The following is a 21328-nucleotide window of genomic DNA, read 5'->3' on the forward strand; positions in this document are numbered from 1 at the left end:
AGCCGCCTGCAGCCACAACTCTGGACTGCGGGTCCCGTATGACAAAACCTGCACCACCACACGAGCCGCCATCCAACACAGACCCGTCAAAGTTGACCTTGAGGAAGCACGGGGGTGGGGGCTCCCAGGTGAAAAACACCGTCTGAGGAGCTGCCGAAGCAAGGGGGGAACCCCAGGTGTCCCGAGCTGTCAAAGGTCTAACTGAGGAAGGGATATGGCTGATCTCTGTGGCCTGTGCTCGAGCAAACTCTGCTACAAACCTCGGTGACACCCTACGCTGGCCGAGAGTGCGAGCATTCCTAGCCAGCCAGATCTGAAGGGCCGTGCAAGTCGCTCTGATACCCTCCTCATGAGTCTGCGGACTCGCTAGCCACTGCCGCATCATACTAAGGAACTGAATCCGCGCACATCGGGCCCCCTGCGGGATCCCTGTACACTGCCATGTCGACATCGCCCAAGTACACTGAAAGAGCACATGGTCCACTGTCTCCTCCGCTCCGCACGTCCCGCACTCCGCAGGGATCCCCCAGCCACGCCTGCTCAACACTGCTCTCGTCGGAAGGCGGTCCCAGAACACCTTCCACAAAAAGAGAGCTGCCCTCGGGTGGAGGCCGGACCTCCAGATCCAAGCGCAATCTGACCCCGGCTCGTGCTCTGGCTGAATGGCACGGGATAGGTCTCCCAGTCTAACACCGGCCCGGCTCGAAGTGCCCCATACCCTGACATCCGGCCCCCCACAACCTGGAAGCGGGAGAGACCGAATCCTCACAGCCAGATGTACTCCGAAGAACAGCCGTAACCTGGCCTCATCCCACTCTGCCCCTCCTGGTGCTAGGAGATCGCACACCCGTAGCCCCTCCACTGCCTCTGCATCTACCATGGTCGGCCAGCGACTCAGGGGAAGGGTGTCCACCCACGAATCACTGGTCACATCAATACTCTGGCCATCGCCGATCAACCACCTGGTGTGTGCTGCAACTGATGGCAAATACCTCCCGATCTCGCGCCACATGAAGGAGACTCGTCGACCGGTCCGTGCTACTGATGAGGACGAGGAGCCAAAGGGAAGAAAGCAAAGGGAAAAGAAACTAAGCCATGGGCGACTCGTTTGGTATTTCTCCCTTACTTCCCTCTTCCAATAAGTTTGAATGCTATTACGACTTCCATCGTGCACCGATCCGACTTCGTTCTGATGCCTGGTTTATAGGAAGGAAAACATTCAACTGGAGGAATGAGGGGATCTCTTCCCTTCGAGATCATGAAGCAGAGTATCATTGCACGGGGCTTTTCCATGCCAAGAGCTACAGATGGTAACTTCAAGTGCTTTTGCTTTTCCTTTATTAGGTGAAGCCTAACCAGTGTCCATTGAGAGAATGAAAGGATGGTAAACCTAAAACTATACAAGAGCTAGTGCAGAGATAATAAAGCAAGAAGACAATATTGAGTTTCTTCACTTAACCTCGGTCGTCGTCCAACAACTGAGAAGAATTTCGCTGCTTGTCGATGAAGACTTGAGAGTCCCTTTCTTATCAAAACTTCTACCTAATAACCAGGAGCGCCCTATCCCAACCTCTTCGGAACTTTAGCTAGAATAGGATCACTTCAACAAGTCAGGCACGGCAGAGATCCCTACCTATCTGACAAAAGCTCGATGTCCAAGTCGTACCGCCAAGATACAATGTGTAGGCGTACTCTTGTGACGGTTTATTGTACTTACAATATATCTTAACACACTAAATAACCATTTTTAGTCAATTATCTGTAATGGTTGAGACGTCTTTTTGAAACCAATTCTTCCTGCCAAGGAAAAGTTGATCATTTTCAAAAAAAAAAATTGGTAGAAAATGAAAATAAACAAATATATATTCATTTTATTCTTTTGGATATTTTTTAGAATTTTACTACTTAAAATAATCATTGGTGACGATAAATTCTATATTTTTCCCTACATTATATAGAGCATTGCTTGCAAACTTTTTAAAGATAAATGTTAGAAGATTTTAATTTATACCACAATTATAATGTAGATTCATGTGATCATAGTAGTATTTGAAGTCCACCTGAACTGAATTATACGGCTAGTTATAGAGAGACGAAGGACCACTTCGTAAGGAGGCAGTTCGACGGTCTTTTATCTCCGCCCTGCACCCACCCTCCGAGTATATGATTCAACAGGAATCACACAAGGGTAGATTGAAGTGAAAAATTTTTCAACATATATACATATTTTCTAGATTATAATTAATTTTGAAACCGCCAACCAATGGACTACTTTGATGAACACAACGAATAGTCTAGAAAAGGCATGAAACAAATTAAGAAAAATAGCCATAATGGCAAGTGTGTGTGTGTGTGTGTGTGTGTGTGTGTGTGTATGTGTATATATATATATATATATATATATATATATATATATATATATATATATATTATAATTAATTTTTTATACTTCTTATCTTTTTGATATATTTTAACTTTGTTCTCAGGCCCAACAATATAATTAATGATCCAGAGATCTGGCCTCTTGGCCGAGTAGTTCCCCTCGGTTAGATGACCCTATCATGGATAACCAATAAAAATTGACTCTCAACTTCCTTAGGAATTGGTGCAAACCAAAGGCGCTTGACAATATATATATATAACCGACTTAATTGTCTCACCAAGAACTAATTCAAATTGTGGTGATCCCACATATGTTTGGATGAATTTATAGAGGTTTAAAAAGAAATTGTAGGATGATATCTTCAAGAAAGATGAAGACTTTGAAACAATTCCATTACATTTTAAATATCTATATATAAACATATGTATATGTATATGCATATCTATATATATACATATATCTATGCATCCATATATGTATGTGCATGTACATATAGAACGTCTTGATATTTTCTATGAAGACAATGCTTCTAGTCAATTTGATGTTAGTAGTTAACTACTGATATGGACACACCCAATATGAATTTCAATTATCGAAAGTACAATAATGCATAGAGAGACATTGTTATTCATCTTTAGGGCATTACACCTGAACTATAAGAACCTAGCTCTGGAAATTCAGAACAGGCTGCCATTGCCATACCTTGATGGCAAATAGGAATACTTAGTACACAATCAAGAAGCCTCAGAAAATAAAGCAACAATGATATCTGGATGGGAACAAAAGAGTAGGATGGTTTGGCTCTGGCATCTATGAATAGTCAAAGATGCCTACTCAAAATCAGGCTTCTCTGGGTGAGTGCAGCCTGACCTTTGAATTATAACATTTGCTGCATAGCACCCAGCTCTTACACAGTCCTCTATACTCCTCTCTTGGACCAACTGGGACAGAAATCCTCCGACAAATGCATCACCTGCCAAAGTTTTCAAGTAAGAGATAAGAAAACAGATTATCAAGCAGAAAATATGATTTAGAAACCAATAAACATAGGACAAAAAGGAACAGAAAAGGCAGCATTAGTCATGTCCGCAATTTTAAATTGTCACAAAACAATCATCTCATGCTCAAAAAGAGGGTTAGCAATTTGTCCTAGTGCAATGATGTCTGACATGTTCCTTTCAATAACAACCATGGATGCTACCTAAGATGTAGGAAATACCTGCACCATTAGTATCGACCAGCTTCTCCTTTGGTAGCACGATCACAGGAAACTTTTTCACCTGTTGCCAGGGGTTCACAAAAGGAAAGGCCATGAGAAGACATTCATAATCCCCAAAATTCCAATAATCATGACAGCAATAACCCTACACATTCTATCAGACACTCTGCAAAATCTCATCTCATAAATAACTTCACTTTCATGCCTTAGGCAAAGTATAGTAAAATATCAACAATGTCCATAATGTTGCAAGATTTAATGTGTTGGGCAAGAAAACCCAATCAAACAAGATGAACAATTGAACATGGTAGAGACAAGAATGTTGAGACAGATATTGAGTACATGAGAGGGGGATGACAAACTCATGGAGAACCAACCGAGATGGGTAGGAACATGGCAAGAGGCATCTAAGAAGCCCTGGTAATGAGAGTAACTCGAACTTGTGCTGCAACAGTCATGAGCAAGATTCAAACCAACAAAGATCGTAGTTACACAAAATACTTGGAAAGTTTACAACAAAACCAGGGTAAGCTTTATAAGAACATTATGTGAATAACGATTTGAAAAGCTTCCAGAAAATAGTTGGAAGAAGGATTGACAGTCATGGCTATGGATAGTGCTTCAGTTGTACCATGGGCAAATTTATAAGCATCGCATCCGTTTGATCATTAATAATGTATTTCTCCATACTCCTTGTTTTACTTTTTAATGCAAGTGCTTTTAAGAAAAATTAATAGCTATGCAACAAATTTGCAGGAAGGTTGAAATGAACATGCAAAATGCTAACCTTTCCATCATCAGCAACTATGACTGGATCACAACCTTGGGTGATAACAGTAATCCTCTTGTGTGTCCCAGATGCCTTGGGAAGTGCAGAAATCTTCAGAGCAATCTCCTCAACATTCTTGGTCTAAGAATGATTGATAACCTATCAGAACGTATCTCTAACAAGAAAAGTAAAGAAAATAGAAAAGCTTTTACCTCCCAACCACGAACTTTAGCAAAGGTCATTGCTTCTGTTTCATTCCCAAAGAGATAGTCAACATACCTGAGGTCATGAATAAAATAAAATGGTTGTAATGATCCTTTAACATTTTTGACCAATGTTTTAAAATCTGGTCAGTGAACACATCAGAAAGTGGCTGGTTAGCTTTACCCTAGTCCCATGCTAGTTCAGTCAGTCAGAACAGCTTGAATTTGTCAACAATAAATCAGAAAAGGAAAAGAAAGATCCAAGAAGATCTCTTTTTAAGTAACTTTCAAAACAACCATGTCTCTACTTCACCATGTGAGAAAAGATGTCTACATGTCATGCTAAATCAACAGTCAACAAAGGGATCCAGAAACTGTTTCTGACATCTGATAGTAAGGATGAGCTACTTACGGTAAAGTTTTCTCCTGGGCATCCCGGAAAAACTCACAAATAAATGTAGCAGAAAGGTTCATCATAAATACCTGCAAAAGAAAGAGCATGATGTAAGGGACTGAATGGTGTAACTCCAGTAGTAAAATACATGAGAAGCCTAATGATGAAAAAGGAAAATTACCTTGTTCTTTGCTGCAGCATGCTCAGCAACAAGTTGAATGGACTCCGGAGACACCGTCAGGAAAAAACCAGCAATATAAATATACTTTGCCTTTTCAACTGACAAAAGTAATACAATTAATGGAAAGTTGATGGAAACTAAACTAATGGGTTGGAACAATTAGCAGAAATTAATCATGTGCCCTTTCTTCAAATACAGAACCAGACTTCGAAGATGAATATCAAAGGTTTGGTGTGTACCAAGTCTAGGTTCCCATCACGTTCCAAACAATATATTTTAAATAATTAAAAGCTAAAATCATCTATGCTTTACTTTGAGAAGTTTATGAACAATTACATGCTTCAAAACTTAAATCATGAACAACAAGCACTTGATGGATAAACCTTATAACAATGATTAACTTAAATTGAAAAGACAGTCAAATCCAAAAAAAAATTTTCTTTCGGTTCCATTAAGCTATAGAAGAAACTTTCATATATTAAGAGGTTAGAAGTTCAAAGGTATATAAATAAAACTATTATTATATGTATATAAATAAACCACATAATTAGTTGGATCGAAACGGATCAGGTCTAAAAATCTCAAAGCTAGACGGGACCCAAAAATTTTGATGGGTCTAAATTTGGACCCATATTCCTCAGCAGGTCAGAGTTATGTCCATGTAGGGACATGGTCGAGTACCAAGTTTGCGGGTTGGAGCGACAACCCTATCAAAGATGGTGGCAATGGTGACAAAGAGTTTCCACAACAATGGTGGTTGCAGTTGCAGTAGTAGTTATCGCTGCTTCTGCATAAGCAAAGACTATGCTAGTGCAAGCAAAACAGTAGCTACAATGGTTGCAACAACTGGAGCAGTGTTGGCAACAACGGCAGCACCACCATTAGTACCAATAATGGTGTGACTACAAGACTGCAATGTGGTAGCGAGATGGTGGTATTGACTACAAGAAAGGTAGTAGTCATGGTAGCACAAGAAAAGTCGCAACCGTGGCAGCAATGGCAATGTGGCAAATGACGATGAAGGGGGTGATAAAGTTGATAGTTTGCAACAATGTTGGTGGCATGGGCAGAAGCATTGGTTGTAGCACTGTCATTGGCAATAAAAACAGCGCATATAAGGACCTCAAGTTGTAGCACTTCTCCTAAAGCTGTGAAACTGAAAGTAAAGAAAACTTCTCATATCTTCAATTTTATTCCATCAATATTGTGCACATTTTGGCAAAAAATGTAGGCAAGCTTAGAAGAAACACAATGTGATGCATATTTTCCTTTTCCTTTTTAATTATATTTGCACAACCAATTATGTAAAAAGGGTCTCAATCCCTCACCATCCCCACCCCCTCCCAACAAAAAAAAAAAGCAAAGCAAAACTAAAGATCCTCCAATTTTTTTCCTTTCCTCACTTCCCACCATAAGGCAAGGGCTAAGGGTAAGCATGCTCCATGATTCTTTCCTTTTAACAAAGCTTCAAATTGTCATAGACTATCATCAACTACAGTTCTTTGTAACCTAGTTCAGATTACTAAATTTAGATATTAGATGCCAAATGAAATGACATTGTAGGAAGAGTTGACAGACTCCCTCCTCTTGCATATAGAGGAGGAAATCACCCTTTTCCTTAATTAAGCATTTACAAAAAATCAGGGGTTATCAGCACCACAAAAGCTTTATTCAAGTGAGAAGCAGCAGGGTTCCATATTTGCTTGCAAGTGGGAAACCCTCTAAACAGCTAGGAATGACATTTACAAATCTCCTTTTTATCTTGTTTCTGCCTTAATTTCTCCATATCTTCCAAAGGCTTGATGTCCTCAAGCTATACAAGAAATTCATGCATTCATATCAGTGACACGTACTTGAAATGAATACATAAATAGATATTCTAAGGACTAGATTCAAAGAGCAGAAAGTTACCTAATGCCCAGTTTTCAGGCTTCTTTAAATGATCTGACTTATAACAATTTGCTGCAGATAAATTTGCAGCAAGAGACCTATTTATCATAAAAAGAACAATGTCATTATATATCTCGAAGACAGCAAGCTCAAGCACATTCAACTACTGATATTCATAATTGCATATGTTAGAAACCAAACAAATGAATAGACCATTCAGATATTAAACTAATATTCACAATATAGCTCCTTGAACAAGAAAGAGACAGTGAATTGATATTATATAAAGTATGGATTCAGTGGGAATGTTCCTTGTGGACAACTTTGATACGTATATGGTACCTGGCAGACTAACACTAGGTCCCAATCCATGTATTTCACTGATACATGCAAAAAGGAACTAAAAACACGTGGAAGGTTTCATTTGATACCAAATCAAGGTCTACCACATGCACCATTCTTCAGTATGCAATCAATATTGTAAATGAAAATGGAATAGTGTTTAGAGCATCAGATATGGGGAAAAAATTATAACAAGATATGTATCAGAAAGAAAAATATAGCGACAAAGCTGAATTAGAGTGTTCATCTGCTGGGTAGGGTTAGAGATACAAAAAAGAGTCATTAAGGCCCGTCAGTTTTGTGGGCTGACCTAGGATTCGACCTTTTTAACCTGCTAGATAAATTGATGTCAGTATACACTTTCCTGAAACAATATTGGATTAGGTTGAGCCTTAAGTCAAAATTTGGTCACTTTAAACAAAAGCTGATGACTGGCAAGACCACCACCAGGCACAAAGATAGAGGTGATATTTGTTGGTGCAATTCATGGAGACAAAAATTAATGATTTTAGGACCTGAGCCATAGATATGCCAGGCATATGACAAGTAGAGATATATGTCATAACCATAATCATCTAGCCTTTTCGCAACTATTTGGGGTTGGCTAAGGATATATTTACATCTACAAGAGATATCTGTCAACCTAGGAACCTGACAGAAAATCCTAACAAAAACTTACCTTTCACCACCAACAACACAAACAGCACATGTGCCAGTTGGAGCAGTCTCATCCTCATAATAGTGACCCTGTTTGATAGTCATGGAAAAAATTATTTGAGCATAATCCAGTGGCAGAAAAGAGCTGAAGAATATAAATTCATAGGTAAGAAGAAGAAGAAGAACTTACACCAACACCTGAATCTTTTGCCTTTTTCTTCATTTCCTCTCCAAACTTGTCCTTTCCAATGCAACCAATATAACTAGTTGCACCAGGAATTTGAAGCATCCACTGCAAAAGGATATGTGAATAATGATAACCGTTCAATATTAGATTTTAGTGTGTTCATGGTAAAGCATACCTGAGCAACCCTGATCGAATTCTGGGTAGCCCCTGGGCAGATAAATAAAGCATAGGACTAGAATGTTAGAACATAGTACTACACATCAAACCAAACCCCATTTCCTCCCCCCTCCCCAAAAAGAAAAGGAATAAATAAAAGGTAAAGAATGAACATTAGCAAAGCCAGAGCATTACCTCCAGCTATGTATTCGACATTGTATTTAGTAGCTAATTCATCATACCTGAGGCCAAAAGTTTAGAGCAGCAGAGAACAGGTCACAACAGAATACAGATTAAAAAACAAAAAGATAAAGCGATTCAAAACCTCTTAAATATTGTCATTTTCTAATTCCAAGGAAAAGAACAAAAGTTAAAAGCACATGGAAAGAATGTTAAAGAAACAAGAACTACAGTAAAATAAACTGAGTCAAGAATGTCATGCCTTCATCTATTGATATCACCAGAACTATGCAAAAATGCCATGTCATTTTTGACTTAGTGATTTAAAACTTACATAGGAATATGCTTTTCCTCAGCAAGAATTGCATTGTTCAACTTGATATCATATCTGGAATGGAATCAGAAATGTGAGTTCTCATAGTCATGAAAGTCATAATGCTCTGGTACATCATATAATTCTCTAATTAATGTAAAATATATTTTATATAATTAAAATTTTGTCCCTGGAAAAGGATATAGATACTTGCTAGCTCCATAACACTTAAAAAATATGCAGAAAAGGAACTTCTAAAATAATTTTCTAAAAAAAATCCTAAGAGTGATATAGAAGACAATGTAAATGGCAATAAATGCAAAGAAAGTTCAAGAATCAAGATTTTAGAAATTTAACTAAACTTATAAATGAGCTCAAAGAAACATGCATATCTAGATAACAGGAGCTCTAAGCTCTAGAGAAGAGCACAAAGAACCATAACTGTATTCAACAAATTCAGATCATAGAATATTTGAAAATAAAACGCACAAAGGAAACACAAAACAACCAACACACCACCTGATCACAAAAACACACAACCCACTAAGGTCAAGCTAATGTGGCTCACACTACAAACACATAAAATAGCATGAAGGGACTAAAATTAAAAAGGAAAGATGAGAAAACAAAGAAACGGAAGGACTGAGCTGTTCATGGAAAATTATCATAAAATGTGATTTTTTTTTTAACATGTTACTACAATAAAAGAATTCATGTAACCAGCCTTAATAACCTCAAAAAAAGCACTAATAACAGAAAAGAAAGATAAACTAAAAAGCCACATCAGTGCACCTATAGAACAACAAAATCCTCATAATAATCAGGGGAGAGAAAAACTAAAAACTATTCACTATCATTCACAAGATTTCAGATAGAATTGATATGCAGTCTGCAATACTAAAATCCAGTAATAGCTAATCAAGTAAAGCAATCTCAGCATGTAAACGACTAAAATCCAGTAATAGCTAATCAAGTAAAGCAATCTACAAACTCATCATAACAGAACGTATAAAAGATTTATAAAATAATAACCATCATACACTGTCCACAATATTTGGAACTTAAAGGAATGCCAATTAACTATCCAATTTACCCCAGATTAGTTTGAAAACCAGAAATTTCAATATCCAGACTCTCAATGAAAAAGCTCAAAGAATCAAGAATTATATATTAGAAAAACTGATGGACATAAAACAAACCATATTTACCGCGAGAGTTAAGTATACAATCAAAGTCTCCTTGTTTCCAGGAATAGGAGACAAAACAAGAGAAAGAAACAGGTTGTGATATTACTGCTTCTAGAAACACGGACATCAGCAGAAAAGGCCAAATCTAAAGAGAATCATCAAAAAAGAAACTAAAGAAAATGCATAAAATAGAAAAGAATAAAATCAACTCGTTGGTATGCCATGACATCTTCAAAATCCATGAGACGCCTCATCCATTCGCATCACCAACACTTCAAGAAAGATCATATGATCTGACCTTCAGCTCTACAAGATAAATCCAAAGAACAAGGACAGTTCTTTACTGAAACAGATCAAGAAGCCTAGAATTTCGAACTCGTCCAACATCACGAAACCACAAGCCACAGATCTCAGAACAAGATCCATGGTTCATCACTTGCCCAATAAGCTAGGGTCTAGGATCTCGATGCACTCCTGTCGAAATCCGTGACCAAGAAGCAGATGAAAGAACCAAAAAATTACAAGGAACGCTAAAACCCATGGAGCTACGACGAACTAACGTTCAAGAAATCCGTGACCATAAATCAGATCAAGGAACCAGAAATTTCAAGAAACACACAAACCCAAGAAGTGAGCTACCAAGAACAGATCAGAGCACGAGATCTAAGACACATGATCTTTAAGCATGAATCCAATCAAATAACCAGACACTCCGAGAAACAGTCAAATCGACAGCATCAGCTATCAAGAACGGGTCAGAGCACGAGATCAGAGAGAGTTTGGTTACTTTTTGAGGAACTCCTCGTCGACGACCGCGGAGATGTCGAGAAGGGGATTCCCCATCCCAAGGAGAATGCCTTCGTAAGCCATTCCGGAGAGCGAGCGAGCGAACGAAAGAGATGAAGGAGGCGCAACAGGGGATCCGAGGCGCTCAGTGCGCGAGATGATCGGGTATTTATAGGAGGGGAGGATGAGGGGTATCTTTCTCTCATCTACCGTCTGGCTCCGCGGGAGTGGGTGGGTGGGTGACTTGGAATCTCCCAGCCATTAAAGACGTGCCGTTTGGCAGAGTTGTTGGCCGCAACGTTTCTGAAGTGCAGCTGTAAGAGATTTTATAAAAAAAATTATTTACTGTTTAGTAATTATATTTTTAAAATATTATAAATTTTTAATATATATTTAATAAATAAATTGAAAAAATATTTTTAGTATGATAAAATGATAAAAAATATTTTATAGTATTATATAATAGATGTAATAAAATATAATATATATTAATATACAAATATATAATATAGTATAACATTACTATAATATAATATAATATTTATTATAATATAATAATATAATATTGTATACTATAGTATAATATTATAATAGCATATAGTATAACTTTAAAATCTAAATTCTAAATCCCAATTCAGCCTGTCCATGTAAATAATTTGTCTTTCGATTGTGTTTATAGGACTATGATATCCTCGTTGTATTATCGGCGGATGTCATGAGTGAAATAAACAACATCATTCCCGCCATCACGTTCATCGCCGCTCTTAGTCTTCTGATTACATTATTTATGGCTTAAAAAAATCTCTAAAGAATAAGTTGACATTCGTTTTTCTTAGTTGTAACAACTTGCATAAAATTAGAGTACCCGGCTACTTTGTTACTAACAGTCTTTCAATTCTTTTCTTCACATGCTTGATAACAAAAATTTTTTTTTCCAGAAAGGAAGAGGCCATACCCCATCAAGCCATTTGGGCCTAGGTGGGATTCGAACCTAGATCATTCAGTATCACTGCCAGTAACTTAACTAAGTTTATCTTTTACTGTAGTTTGTCATTTAGACCTTCATTTGGCTAAGTTAGGATAAAGATATTATTTTACCAGCTTAATGGTGATTAACATTCACCACATGTGATAACTCATAATGTGCTTGTTTCTCTCCTCCTTTTTTTTCTTGTTTTTTTCTCTTTTTCTTAACGGGAGGCTGTAAACCAACCGAACTTCCCCTTTCAAATATGAGGCACAAGGCCCTGCAATCACTGGCTGTTGGATAGGAGGGGATTACCTGAACTCGGCAATATCCACAAGGAAGTATAAACGCTTTCCAATAGTGCTTTGCCTACAACTACTAGCATATTTAGTGCTTGTGAGAAGCATCATTTGAGGATTCATTAAGTAAGAAAATAAATCTCATATCAAATTACTATATTTGGTTCTAAAAGATATGTGAGAGATGGTAAACTAAATGATGAATCACATGCCTATTTTATTAAGAAAACAAATAAAATAAATATAGCTAGCAGATGGAATTTTTTTTCATACTAGATTACTGAGTGCAGGTAACCTTAAATTATTATTACTTGATGAAAACATTTCTCCTTTTTCGTCAAAGTTTATAAATACCTCGATTTAATATTGTCAATCCCACACCGGTCCCAACTCTAATTTTCTATCTAACGATTTAACTTTTGTTCTAAATTAATCAGTTAATGATGTGGTTGTATTTAAATATATTTACTTAATAAGCAATTTAAAGTACTAAAATTATTTATAATACAAAATATTTTCTAAATATATATAATTAATGAAAAATATTTATTAACTCATATAGATATATTTCAGTATCCTAAATAGCATATATTTACAACTTTTATATGAATAGGCCATAAATGGCCAACAAAATATTATTATTTAAATTATTTATTTGAAAATATTGTTGAAAATTTGATAATATTTTTATATAAGATTACTTCCAAATGGATATAATAATACTTTTTTATGCCATTTTGGAGTAAATATTTGACTAACGAAATCTGATAAAATTTATTTTCTTCCTCAATTATTTTTTAAATAGATAATCTGACGCATCTCAACCAATAACTTCTGAGAGAGGTTCGAATAAAGGCATGCGGTAGATTCCGAATATTCAAAAGCACACGAAGAACATTTCAATCGAAGCACTATTATTTAGGTAATTCCAATATAAGGCATCGGTCACATAAATATTCCCATACCTCGTTCCTACTTTATAACTGTTACTTTCTGTTTTAATTGAGATAATAATAGCTGTTTTTTTTGGGCTTCCCCCTTCTCTCTCTCACTCCTTGGATTCTTCTCCCCCTTACCCTCCCTCCCCCATGGTGACTTGTTAGAAGAATTCTGTATCTAATACTGGTCTCGAACTTTTATTTTCCCCTTGTTTATTTCAGCGGCCTTCAACTGCGTCTTGGAGCGTTGAAGGAGGAAGCAGTCGGACAGGATGCGGTTCTTCCATCGCGTCAAGGTACAGGATCGATCGTTTAACGGTCCATATGATTCTCTTTTTCATTTATTTTGATCATTTGTTTCTATGTCAGCATTTGATGATTGTTTCTTTTTCAGAAAGAAAAGGAAAGGAACCAAATTTTTTGTGATTTACTCACTAGATCCCTTGCTTGATGAAAACCTCTCATGGGTTTCTGGACTGTGTCGGGCTGATTTGTCGGCTGCCTTGCTTGATGAAAACCTCTTGCGAGATAGATTTTCTTTTTAACCGGCTATAGATGCATATAACTCCTGTTATTCTTAGTAGGTATGGTATTCCTGTTGGATGTAATTCTCAATGGGAGAGTTGGGGGCATGAAGTTGATTTTGTTCATTCTTCTTGTTAGAAAAGAACATGGCATTTATTGTTATATTTCTTGTCAAAGTTAGCATTTCCAGAATGCTTATATATAGTGTCCATTGATTGGTGATTTGTGTTATTTCTTGAACCATTTACTGCTGCTTCACAATTTAGGGCAAGTGTTCAGATTGACTCATGATGCACGCGTTCCTACATTAGATGGCCATTAATTTCTATCACAAACTGATCTATGGCATGTTCAGATGGACTACCTGTTACAATAATTTGCGATTCACTTTCTTTTTTCTTTGCCCAAAAGCACCTATTGAATTCAAAATGTCAATATCCATATGTTGTTTGATCATTCAAAACTTTGATCCATTCCTTCTCAAATATTATGTTTCATCCTTGATTTTATGTCTCAACCTAAAATTTAAAATCCATGTATATGAGGAATGGTTTCAAAATATTTCTGGTGGTTAACTTGTATGCATCAGGGGGGAACTAATGTATGCAACTTAGGAGTCAACATCCAGGCACAACTTTAGATGTCAGACATTTTATACCTAAGTCTGGCTTGAGTTTGATATGAGTGTGTGATATGCTTAAATCATCTGATCAAGCCATATGCTATTCTTAGGTTTTCTTTGGTCAAGCTTGCACTTTAGCTGATGTTACCTGTAAACATCATTGGAAGATCCTATTCGAGGTTACATCCCCTTATCCTATTTCATGCCAAACTTACAGGGAATTGTTAAGGATTTTGATTAGTATTTTTAGCTATATAACTCCTGTTCTTACTGTCGATAACATCTTCTACCTCATTAATTGTTTCATTTGATTTTCCTTATGTCACATTTCTTGAAGCTGTTTAAAGTGGCGGTCATGGCAGTCCAAGCACTTGGAGCTACTATGGACCTGGACCAATGCATGGCCTGTGGAGCAAGGCTGAGCATGCCTTAGAAAGAATAAGCTTTGGAACTTGGCCAGGTTTCAAATTCATGGCATGCAAGACCTTAGACTGGTCTGCCAGAAAGACTACTTGATACTTTGAAATGTGCATTTACATTTATTTTTATCGAATACATTAAACTAGAGAATCTGGGCCAACCATTCAAGGTAGATGACCCAGATTCAAAAATCGAACACCTAATCTTTATAAGCTTGCTCTTCCACTTCCTTCTCTCCCATCTCTTCAGCTGGTGCTCTCCACCACAGTGGTACCAAGTGGACCACTCACCCTGTAGCTTTCTTAACACTATCGATGATTATGGGATTTAAAATTTAGAGGCATCATCGACATTCTCGAAAGTGATAAAATTTTCATCTTCAGTAAAATATGATCTGTATTATGTTATCATAATTTTGATTACCATGATGACCCTGTGTCTGGATCATTGGATTTTTACTTTTTTTTTTCCCCATAGCCTTGATATCAAGGAAAATCGGCAGTACATCTATTTGATTCCTGTCTACTTATTTCAGGAAAACAAGCTGCAATTTCACCAGGAGCGGGCACCATTTCAAAATGGGATATTTCAATCTGCCATTGTTGGGAATAATAGATCTTTCTTCCGAAGCATAGCAACAATACCATTTCACAATCAACCTTCCATTGTTGGGAATAGATCTTTCTTCCAAAGCATAGCAGCAATGGGTCAACCAGAGGTATCTTTGGGACAAGAGAGTTCTGCCTGCCCTGACATAGATCGGCCTCAACGCCTTAAATTCAAAAGGCTTGATTAAACAGCAAAGCACATCATGAATGTAAGCCTAACGAGGTGGATGGCAAATTGTTTTATTTTAGCATTTTGCTGTCCTTTTTGGTTCATGAAGCTCGATAATTTTCAGCTTTTACTGGTGTGTGAACGTCCAATTTAACATAATTTGAAGGCAGTGATTGGAATTATTAACCCAGTAGAAGGATATAGCTGTTCTTAGTATCTCTAACTCTTATAATTTCTGGTATTTACAGATTTTAGATAAAGAAGCAGTGGAAAAAGTATGTGCTGAAAGAAGAGAGATTCCTGATGTAAAGCCTGGATCTATCGTTCAGCTAAAAGTGGTATGACATCCTTTATTAGTTGATTCCCTTTTGTTCTCTCTATTGATCTATGATTCGAACACGAAGTGCCTGAGAACAAAAACGCCGAGTTTCAGTTTGAAAAGGCATTGTCATAGCGAGGCAGAATGCTGGTCTAAATACAACATTTAGATTGCATATACTGGTGGCTGGTGTTGGGGTTGAATCTGTTTTTCCCTTGTGAGTAAAAATTCTCAGGCATGTTTTTAGTTCTTATACTACGTATCTTAGTCACTGATATGCGTGCATTCATGTGCTAAATGGGCATTTTTTGGCAATCATTTTTGACAGATACTCTCCGAACATCAAGGAAATGAAGGTCCTAGATAAGAAGAAAGTTAAGAGGGCCAAACCTTATTACCTCAGAGAAAGGATGAATGCGCTTAAGAAATAAATGATTATTTTTTGGTCATTTCTTGTATCCTATATCCTTTTTTATTTCCCAATTTGTGTTGTTCTAACAATTCTGACCTTGTGCACTGGCTGTGATCATAGAGGGATGTCGCCCAACACATTTTCTAAAATGAATGTGGCATAGCAAGCTGAGGTTATCTATCATTCACCTGGCTGCAGGTTTATGTTAATGTGCAGTTAACTAGCTGCTTCTAATCACAAAACTGTTAGCTTAGCAGATTATGGATGAGGCTCAGATATCCTACCCCCCCCCCCCCCCCCCCCCCCCCCCCACCCCCCCCCAAAAAAAAAAGATTTTTGCTATGAATCTATGATTTTCTTTGTTGTGTTGAGTAAATCATGATCATTCATATCCTTCATCCTAAATCAATAATACAACATGGTGAAATTGGATTGCTAACATAAACAAAAGAATAATATCAAATTGATTTATGAAAAATGCTTCTCCAAGTACATCTTGGAGGTAGAGCTAAAATTATATTAGATACAGATTGGAAATATGGATACAGATACTAATCAGATGTAAATATATAATTTATATTTATTTTAAACGAATATAGATATAAATTAAATGTTGAAAATATTTATATAAATATTGTTATAAATCATATAATTAAATTTTATGACCTTCAAAACAAAAATATTATTATTATATATATTTAAAAAAATTATGAATGTTATATAAAATTAAATTTAATTATAAATAAAATCAGATATTTAATTATTGCTCGGATAGTTATATATCAATATTTAAATCTATTTTTTTTCCATGGAGAAGAATAAGTCATCCTAACGGTCCATAAAATCCGCTGTGCGTACGGCGCCTGCCAAAGGTTTGCTGCATACGTCTGTGCAAAAAGAAAACGGAGATTAGAACGGCGGTTCCGGTGGGGTTTAGATATCGAACCCCGTCGCCTCTCTCTCTCTCCGGATCCGATGGCGAGAGAAGAGCACCCGATTCCTCGGCCGTGGATCCTGGAAGCCGTTCCCCTCCTCGTCGTCGTCCTCATAGCCGCACACGTCTTCGCCCTCGTACGTCCGCCATTCCCCCCTTCCCCAAATCCCCTAATCCCTGTCTCCTTCTTGTCATCTCTCTAACCCCTTGCCTTTCTTATCTTTTCTCGTCGTGTTGGTGTGTTAGGGCTACTGGATCTATAGATTAGCCACCGATAAGCAGCCCCAGCGAAGCAAGGCGCATTGACGAACTACAATAATTCTCACCCCGTGAGTCCCCTTTCCGTTCCTCATTTTCCCTTTTGATCGTTTCTCTCTCTATCGATTTTTTTGGTAAAGTTTTCTTCGTATTAGTCAAGCAATGCCTGATTGTCTCTTAGCAAGGAGAGTTCTCAAGGGAGCCGATGATGATCCGTTAGCTCTCGAGCAGTTGGAGTTAGAGTAAAAATCTGTGCAAATATGTGGTCATCATGTTCAATTAACTGTGTAGTCCCTCGTATTTCGTTTTAGGTTAAACTTAATGGTGTGGATGTGCATTTGTTCTTTTCTGGATAATCCATGGCTTATTTGTTAACGGAAATAGTTCTGGTATTTTCTTTTTGTTCTTGTGGTAAAAAATTCTACAAATCCTTAAAAGCTTTCTTGGAGATAATCTTTTTTTTTTTTAAAAAAAAGAAAAAAACTTGTTAATCTTATCAACAAAGTTCATGCATTTGATTTGCTTCTGAAAAGATGTGAACAATTTTATCATTCAGCATTATTTTTGTGGGTTTATACTAAAGTACATGAAGTAACTTCTAGTTCATTAGCATATATCATTATCAAATTGCTGTTCTGCTTATAAACAATCATATATGGCTCTTTTAAGACTTTCAATTGCTGCAAGATATATATTTATTCAGTAAATGCTAATTCAATGTTCCATGCCCTTGCAAGACTATGATGCCCAAATGGTGATGAAATACTATGCTTCACCATTAATCTAGACCAGAGAATTAGTAGTCTTTAGGTCTCTAATTTTTCTGCTTGATTGAACGATATGTATATACAATCATTGTTACGGAGCCATCAATGTTAATCCTTCACTAATATTAGACACCCTACACTTGCATAAAAAGCACGAATTTTAGCATTACAATTAAGCAATAGGAATATTTGACAACCTTGCTACACAATGAATCAATAAATGTGGCACAGTAGGTTTATCAAGAGGGTCAAGGAAGGTTGGCTTGCAAATCTGGAGATTGATGCTGCATTTTTTTGTCTCAATTATGTGCATTCAAGTGCCAATTTTACTGTCAAATATATTTCATTCATGATAGACAGTGATGGGTCTAGTAGTCCTGGTCTAACAATTCCATCACTTGGAACATTTTTGGCACGGTACGACTACAAATTCATTGTGAGTTATCCTGGATGCCTTCCTCTGATGACTTCCAAAACCAATAAACTAAAGCTGTAGACATCATATTTCTCCATTATCCTTGTATGCGACCTCTGTAAGAATGCGTCAAGTTTAGTAGATATCCTAAAGAAATTCTGAGAAACATTCAGACTAATGGCATTGTTCCTTCTTACCATGTCCAATTCCATGTCCCTTTGATGGTCGCTTATGATTGAAGACAGGCTTCTCACACCCACAAATATAGATTTTTTTTTTTTTTTTTTTTTGCTTTAAGGAAACCCATAAGTTCATAGACTAAAAACATGAATTGACTGATACCCAAAAAAACATGAATCGACTGATACCCAAAAAAACATGAATCGACCATGGGGTACTGAAACCATAGAGTTTCACAATGCTGCGGTATTGGGTTTCTGTTAGTACTCTTATCTCATTTCTAAATCCTTCATCATTGAGCATTTCTCCACTTTCCCAGGGATGAAATCTTCTCACAGCTGCTGCCTGATCTGTCTGTGACTTCATATACTCTCCTATTCCAGCACTGTGCCAATGCGATACTCATTATTGAAGTTATCTGTAGGCTTAATGATGTCTTCAAAGACAGTCGTGTACCATCATAGTTCCATATTGAAAATAAGTTTCCAATTTTAATGTTTGCAACCTGATTTTGCTTCGCTCTTCGACTTGGTTGGAGAAATGAGTGAATACTGAAGCTTGTGAATGGAAGAAACATGGGGAAATATGAATGCAGACCATCAGAATATCCCTACTCTTGCAATTTCTGTTGTTTTTGTTGGGTTTCTTTGATGAGAAAGGTCCTGTAGCTCAAAAATGAGACCTATGATCCCAGCAAAAACATCAGTGGGAAGTGTATATTGTCTCGGTGTAGCTCATCAAGAGCAAGGTTAAGCTGGCCTGAGAGCCTCTTGTGTGAGACTGGTCAGGGAGTCCAAGTTCTCAAAATATTCGGAGATCCCTCCACTTAAGGAAGTCGCTGTTGAGGTCTAAAATATTGAGCTCTGATGTGTTGCCTGGTGGTGGTGGTATTAGGCCACACAAATTAGGTTTAGAACATCGAAATCTTTCCATTTTGTCGCCCAACAGCTCTGCTATTAAGCCACTCAAGCTATCGAAAGAAATGTCTAAGGCTCTTCATTGATGGTCCTACCTGTGAGGATATTGAACCTGAGATTTTGTTCCTGGGGAGGTTTTAGAATCATCAGGTTTTCAAGGTTTCCTATCTCTGGTGAGAATTTTCCAATACATGAAGGGATCGGGCAAGATTGATGATTTCCGGACAATAATAGGCTCATTAAACCTCCCAGGTTTCCTATCTCTAAAATGATTGCAAGCTGAGAGGTTGAGGTCTCTGAGCCTTGGATGAGTACCGATGTGGGGTAGGATGTTTCAAGATACAACCGACGAGGCTGGGAAAAGAAGAGAAGCTGATGAGGTTACGACCAGTAACCTTGTAATCCCATATTGGATAAGTTTATTGTCAATATGACTTCAGAGCACCGGTTTGTTGGAGCTGGCGGAATTGGAGAGCAACCATGCATGCAGAAAAGTAAATTCATTGGAGAGGGAGGGGGGCTTCGTGCCCATTTCGGGAGAGCTGCTGCTTCTGATGTCTAAAACAGTAGCAGCAACTAGGCACGGGATTGCCAACGAATGAGCAAGGGAAAGCCAAAGCTTCTTATCCATTGTTCTATTCAATCGCTTCTAACTGTAGTGGATGAACTTCAATTCAGATTTTCAGAATTCTCACCACCTCTCTTCTCACTGGCAAGGTAGCTGAAAACTTACTCGTAGTAAATTACAAGGAAGAAGAGGTCTAGAACTCGATCTGGTTACTAATCTCTTCTAATTGTACCATTTATTATTGTTAATTAGAATGCTGGATCTTTTCTAAAAGATGATTTCCAGTGTCCTAATATTTGAAGAATTTTAGGAGACAAAATCTCCTTGTTAAGAAAATAGTCCTCTCCCCTGCAAACTTCTTCCCAGTGGCTATTGTATAAGGTATATTTGGTGAAGAACTTCAACTGCCCTTAATCTGCTGTCTGTTATCACTCTTTCGAACTCATGTTCTTCTTTCCTAGTTGATGCTCCATTTTCCTTCCTTGAGGCCCCTTCTGCTTGTACTATTTTGCTCGTTATCTTTATCACATTTGATGGGTTTTCCTTTTTTTTAAATTTCAAAAGGAAAATAGTAAAAAATATGCTTCAGCAATTGACTAGATCAATCTAATGCACAGCTATATTCCGAAAAGGAAATTTTGTAAAAAAATCTAATGCAGTGCTATTTCGCTAAGGTTGTCATCGAGAGCCTCATGGCTGGCTCACTGAGGTCAACTTTCAACTTCTAGCTGTCATGAGGAAAGGTACCTATGTTTGATCAATAGTCTGAGCAAAATAATTCTTGTAAGGATTTTTGGGACTTCCATGTAACGCATATAAAAGGGAGGCAAACAACAAAGTCGTTTCTGCAGATTCTGGTCGGTGGTATATCGGATAAGAAATTTCCTTCAGAACTTTGTATATGGGAAATGCGTCCATTCAAATACACTGCAATGCTTCCTACGCCCCGCCACCCCCCAAAACAAAAAATAAATAAAGAGGAATTGGATGTTGGATGAGTGCCTACTTATACCATAGCATTATGGTGAGAGGAACATACAGATCAAACATACAATAATGCTCCTCAATGCTGATCATTTCAAAGCATCATCCTATTAGACACGCAGCAAGAGAGTATCAGGATCAGGCAACACACTTTCCGTTTGCAGTAAGAGGTGCGAGCA

General features: G+C 37.4%; 1 protein-coding gene and 2 long non-coding RNA genes across 8 annotated transcripts; 2 read left to right on the forward strand and 1 right to left on the reverse strand.

Annotated features, from left to right (window-relative positions):
* Positions 1 to 2947: 2947 nt before the first annotated feature.
* Positions 2948 to 11028, reverse strand: LOC103703946 (adenosine kinase 2-like). The gene is made up of 13 exons (XM_008787031.6): positions 10849 to 11028; positions 8896 to 8949; positions 8577 to 8623; positions 8401 to 8432; positions 8229 to 8330; positions 8061 to 8128; positions 7061 to 7137; positions 5150 to 5247; positions 4987 to 5057; positions 4584 to 4650; positions 4390 to 4512; positions 3603 to 3663; positions 2948 to 3356 (listed from the first exon to the last, which is right to left on the reverse strand). Exons 1-13 carry the CDS (start codon positions 10929 to 10931, stop codon positions 3214 to 3216), a joined length of 1026 nt encoding a protein of 341 aa, XP_008785253.4. The 5' UTR covers positions 10932 to 11028; the 3' UTR covers positions 2948 to 3213.
* Positions 11029 to 12983: 1955 nt separating this feature from the next.
* LOC103703947 (uncharacterized) lies at positions 12984 to 16422 on the forward strand. Of its 6 annotated transcripts, XR_003385014.4 has the most exons (6): positions 12995 to 13035; positions 13274 to 13347; positions 13446 to 13635; positions 15154 to 15435; positions 15644 to 15931; positions 16043 to 16422. It is a non-coding gene; the product is annotated as an uncharacterized LOC103703947 (long non-coding RNA). The 6 variants fall into 6 exon arrangements; XR_003385012.4 differs by lacking the exon at positions 13446 to 13635 and having other exon boundaries at positions 12984 to 13035; XR_003385013.4 differs by lacking the exon at positions 12995 to 13035 and having other exon boundaries at positions 13066 to 13347.
* Positions 16423 to 16953: 531 nt separating this feature from the next.
* Positions 16954 to 17778, forward strand: LOC149753425 (uncharacterized). Its single transcript, XR_016395653.1, has 2 exons — positions 16954 to 17197; positions 17307 to 17778. It is a non-coding gene; the product is annotated as an uncharacterized LOC149753425 (long non-coding RNA).
* Positions 17779 to 21328: the final 3550 nt, after the last annotated feature.

The sequence above is a fragment of the Phoenix dactylifera genome, chromosome 6 (genome assembly GCF_051530095.1).
Source record: "Phoenix dactylifera cultivar Ajwa chromosome 6, Ajwa_hap1_PhDact_Kaust_v1.1, whole genome shotgun sequence".
NCBI lineage: Eukaryota > Viridiplantae > Streptophyta > Magnoliopsida > Arecales > Arecaceae > Phoenix > Phoenix dactylifera.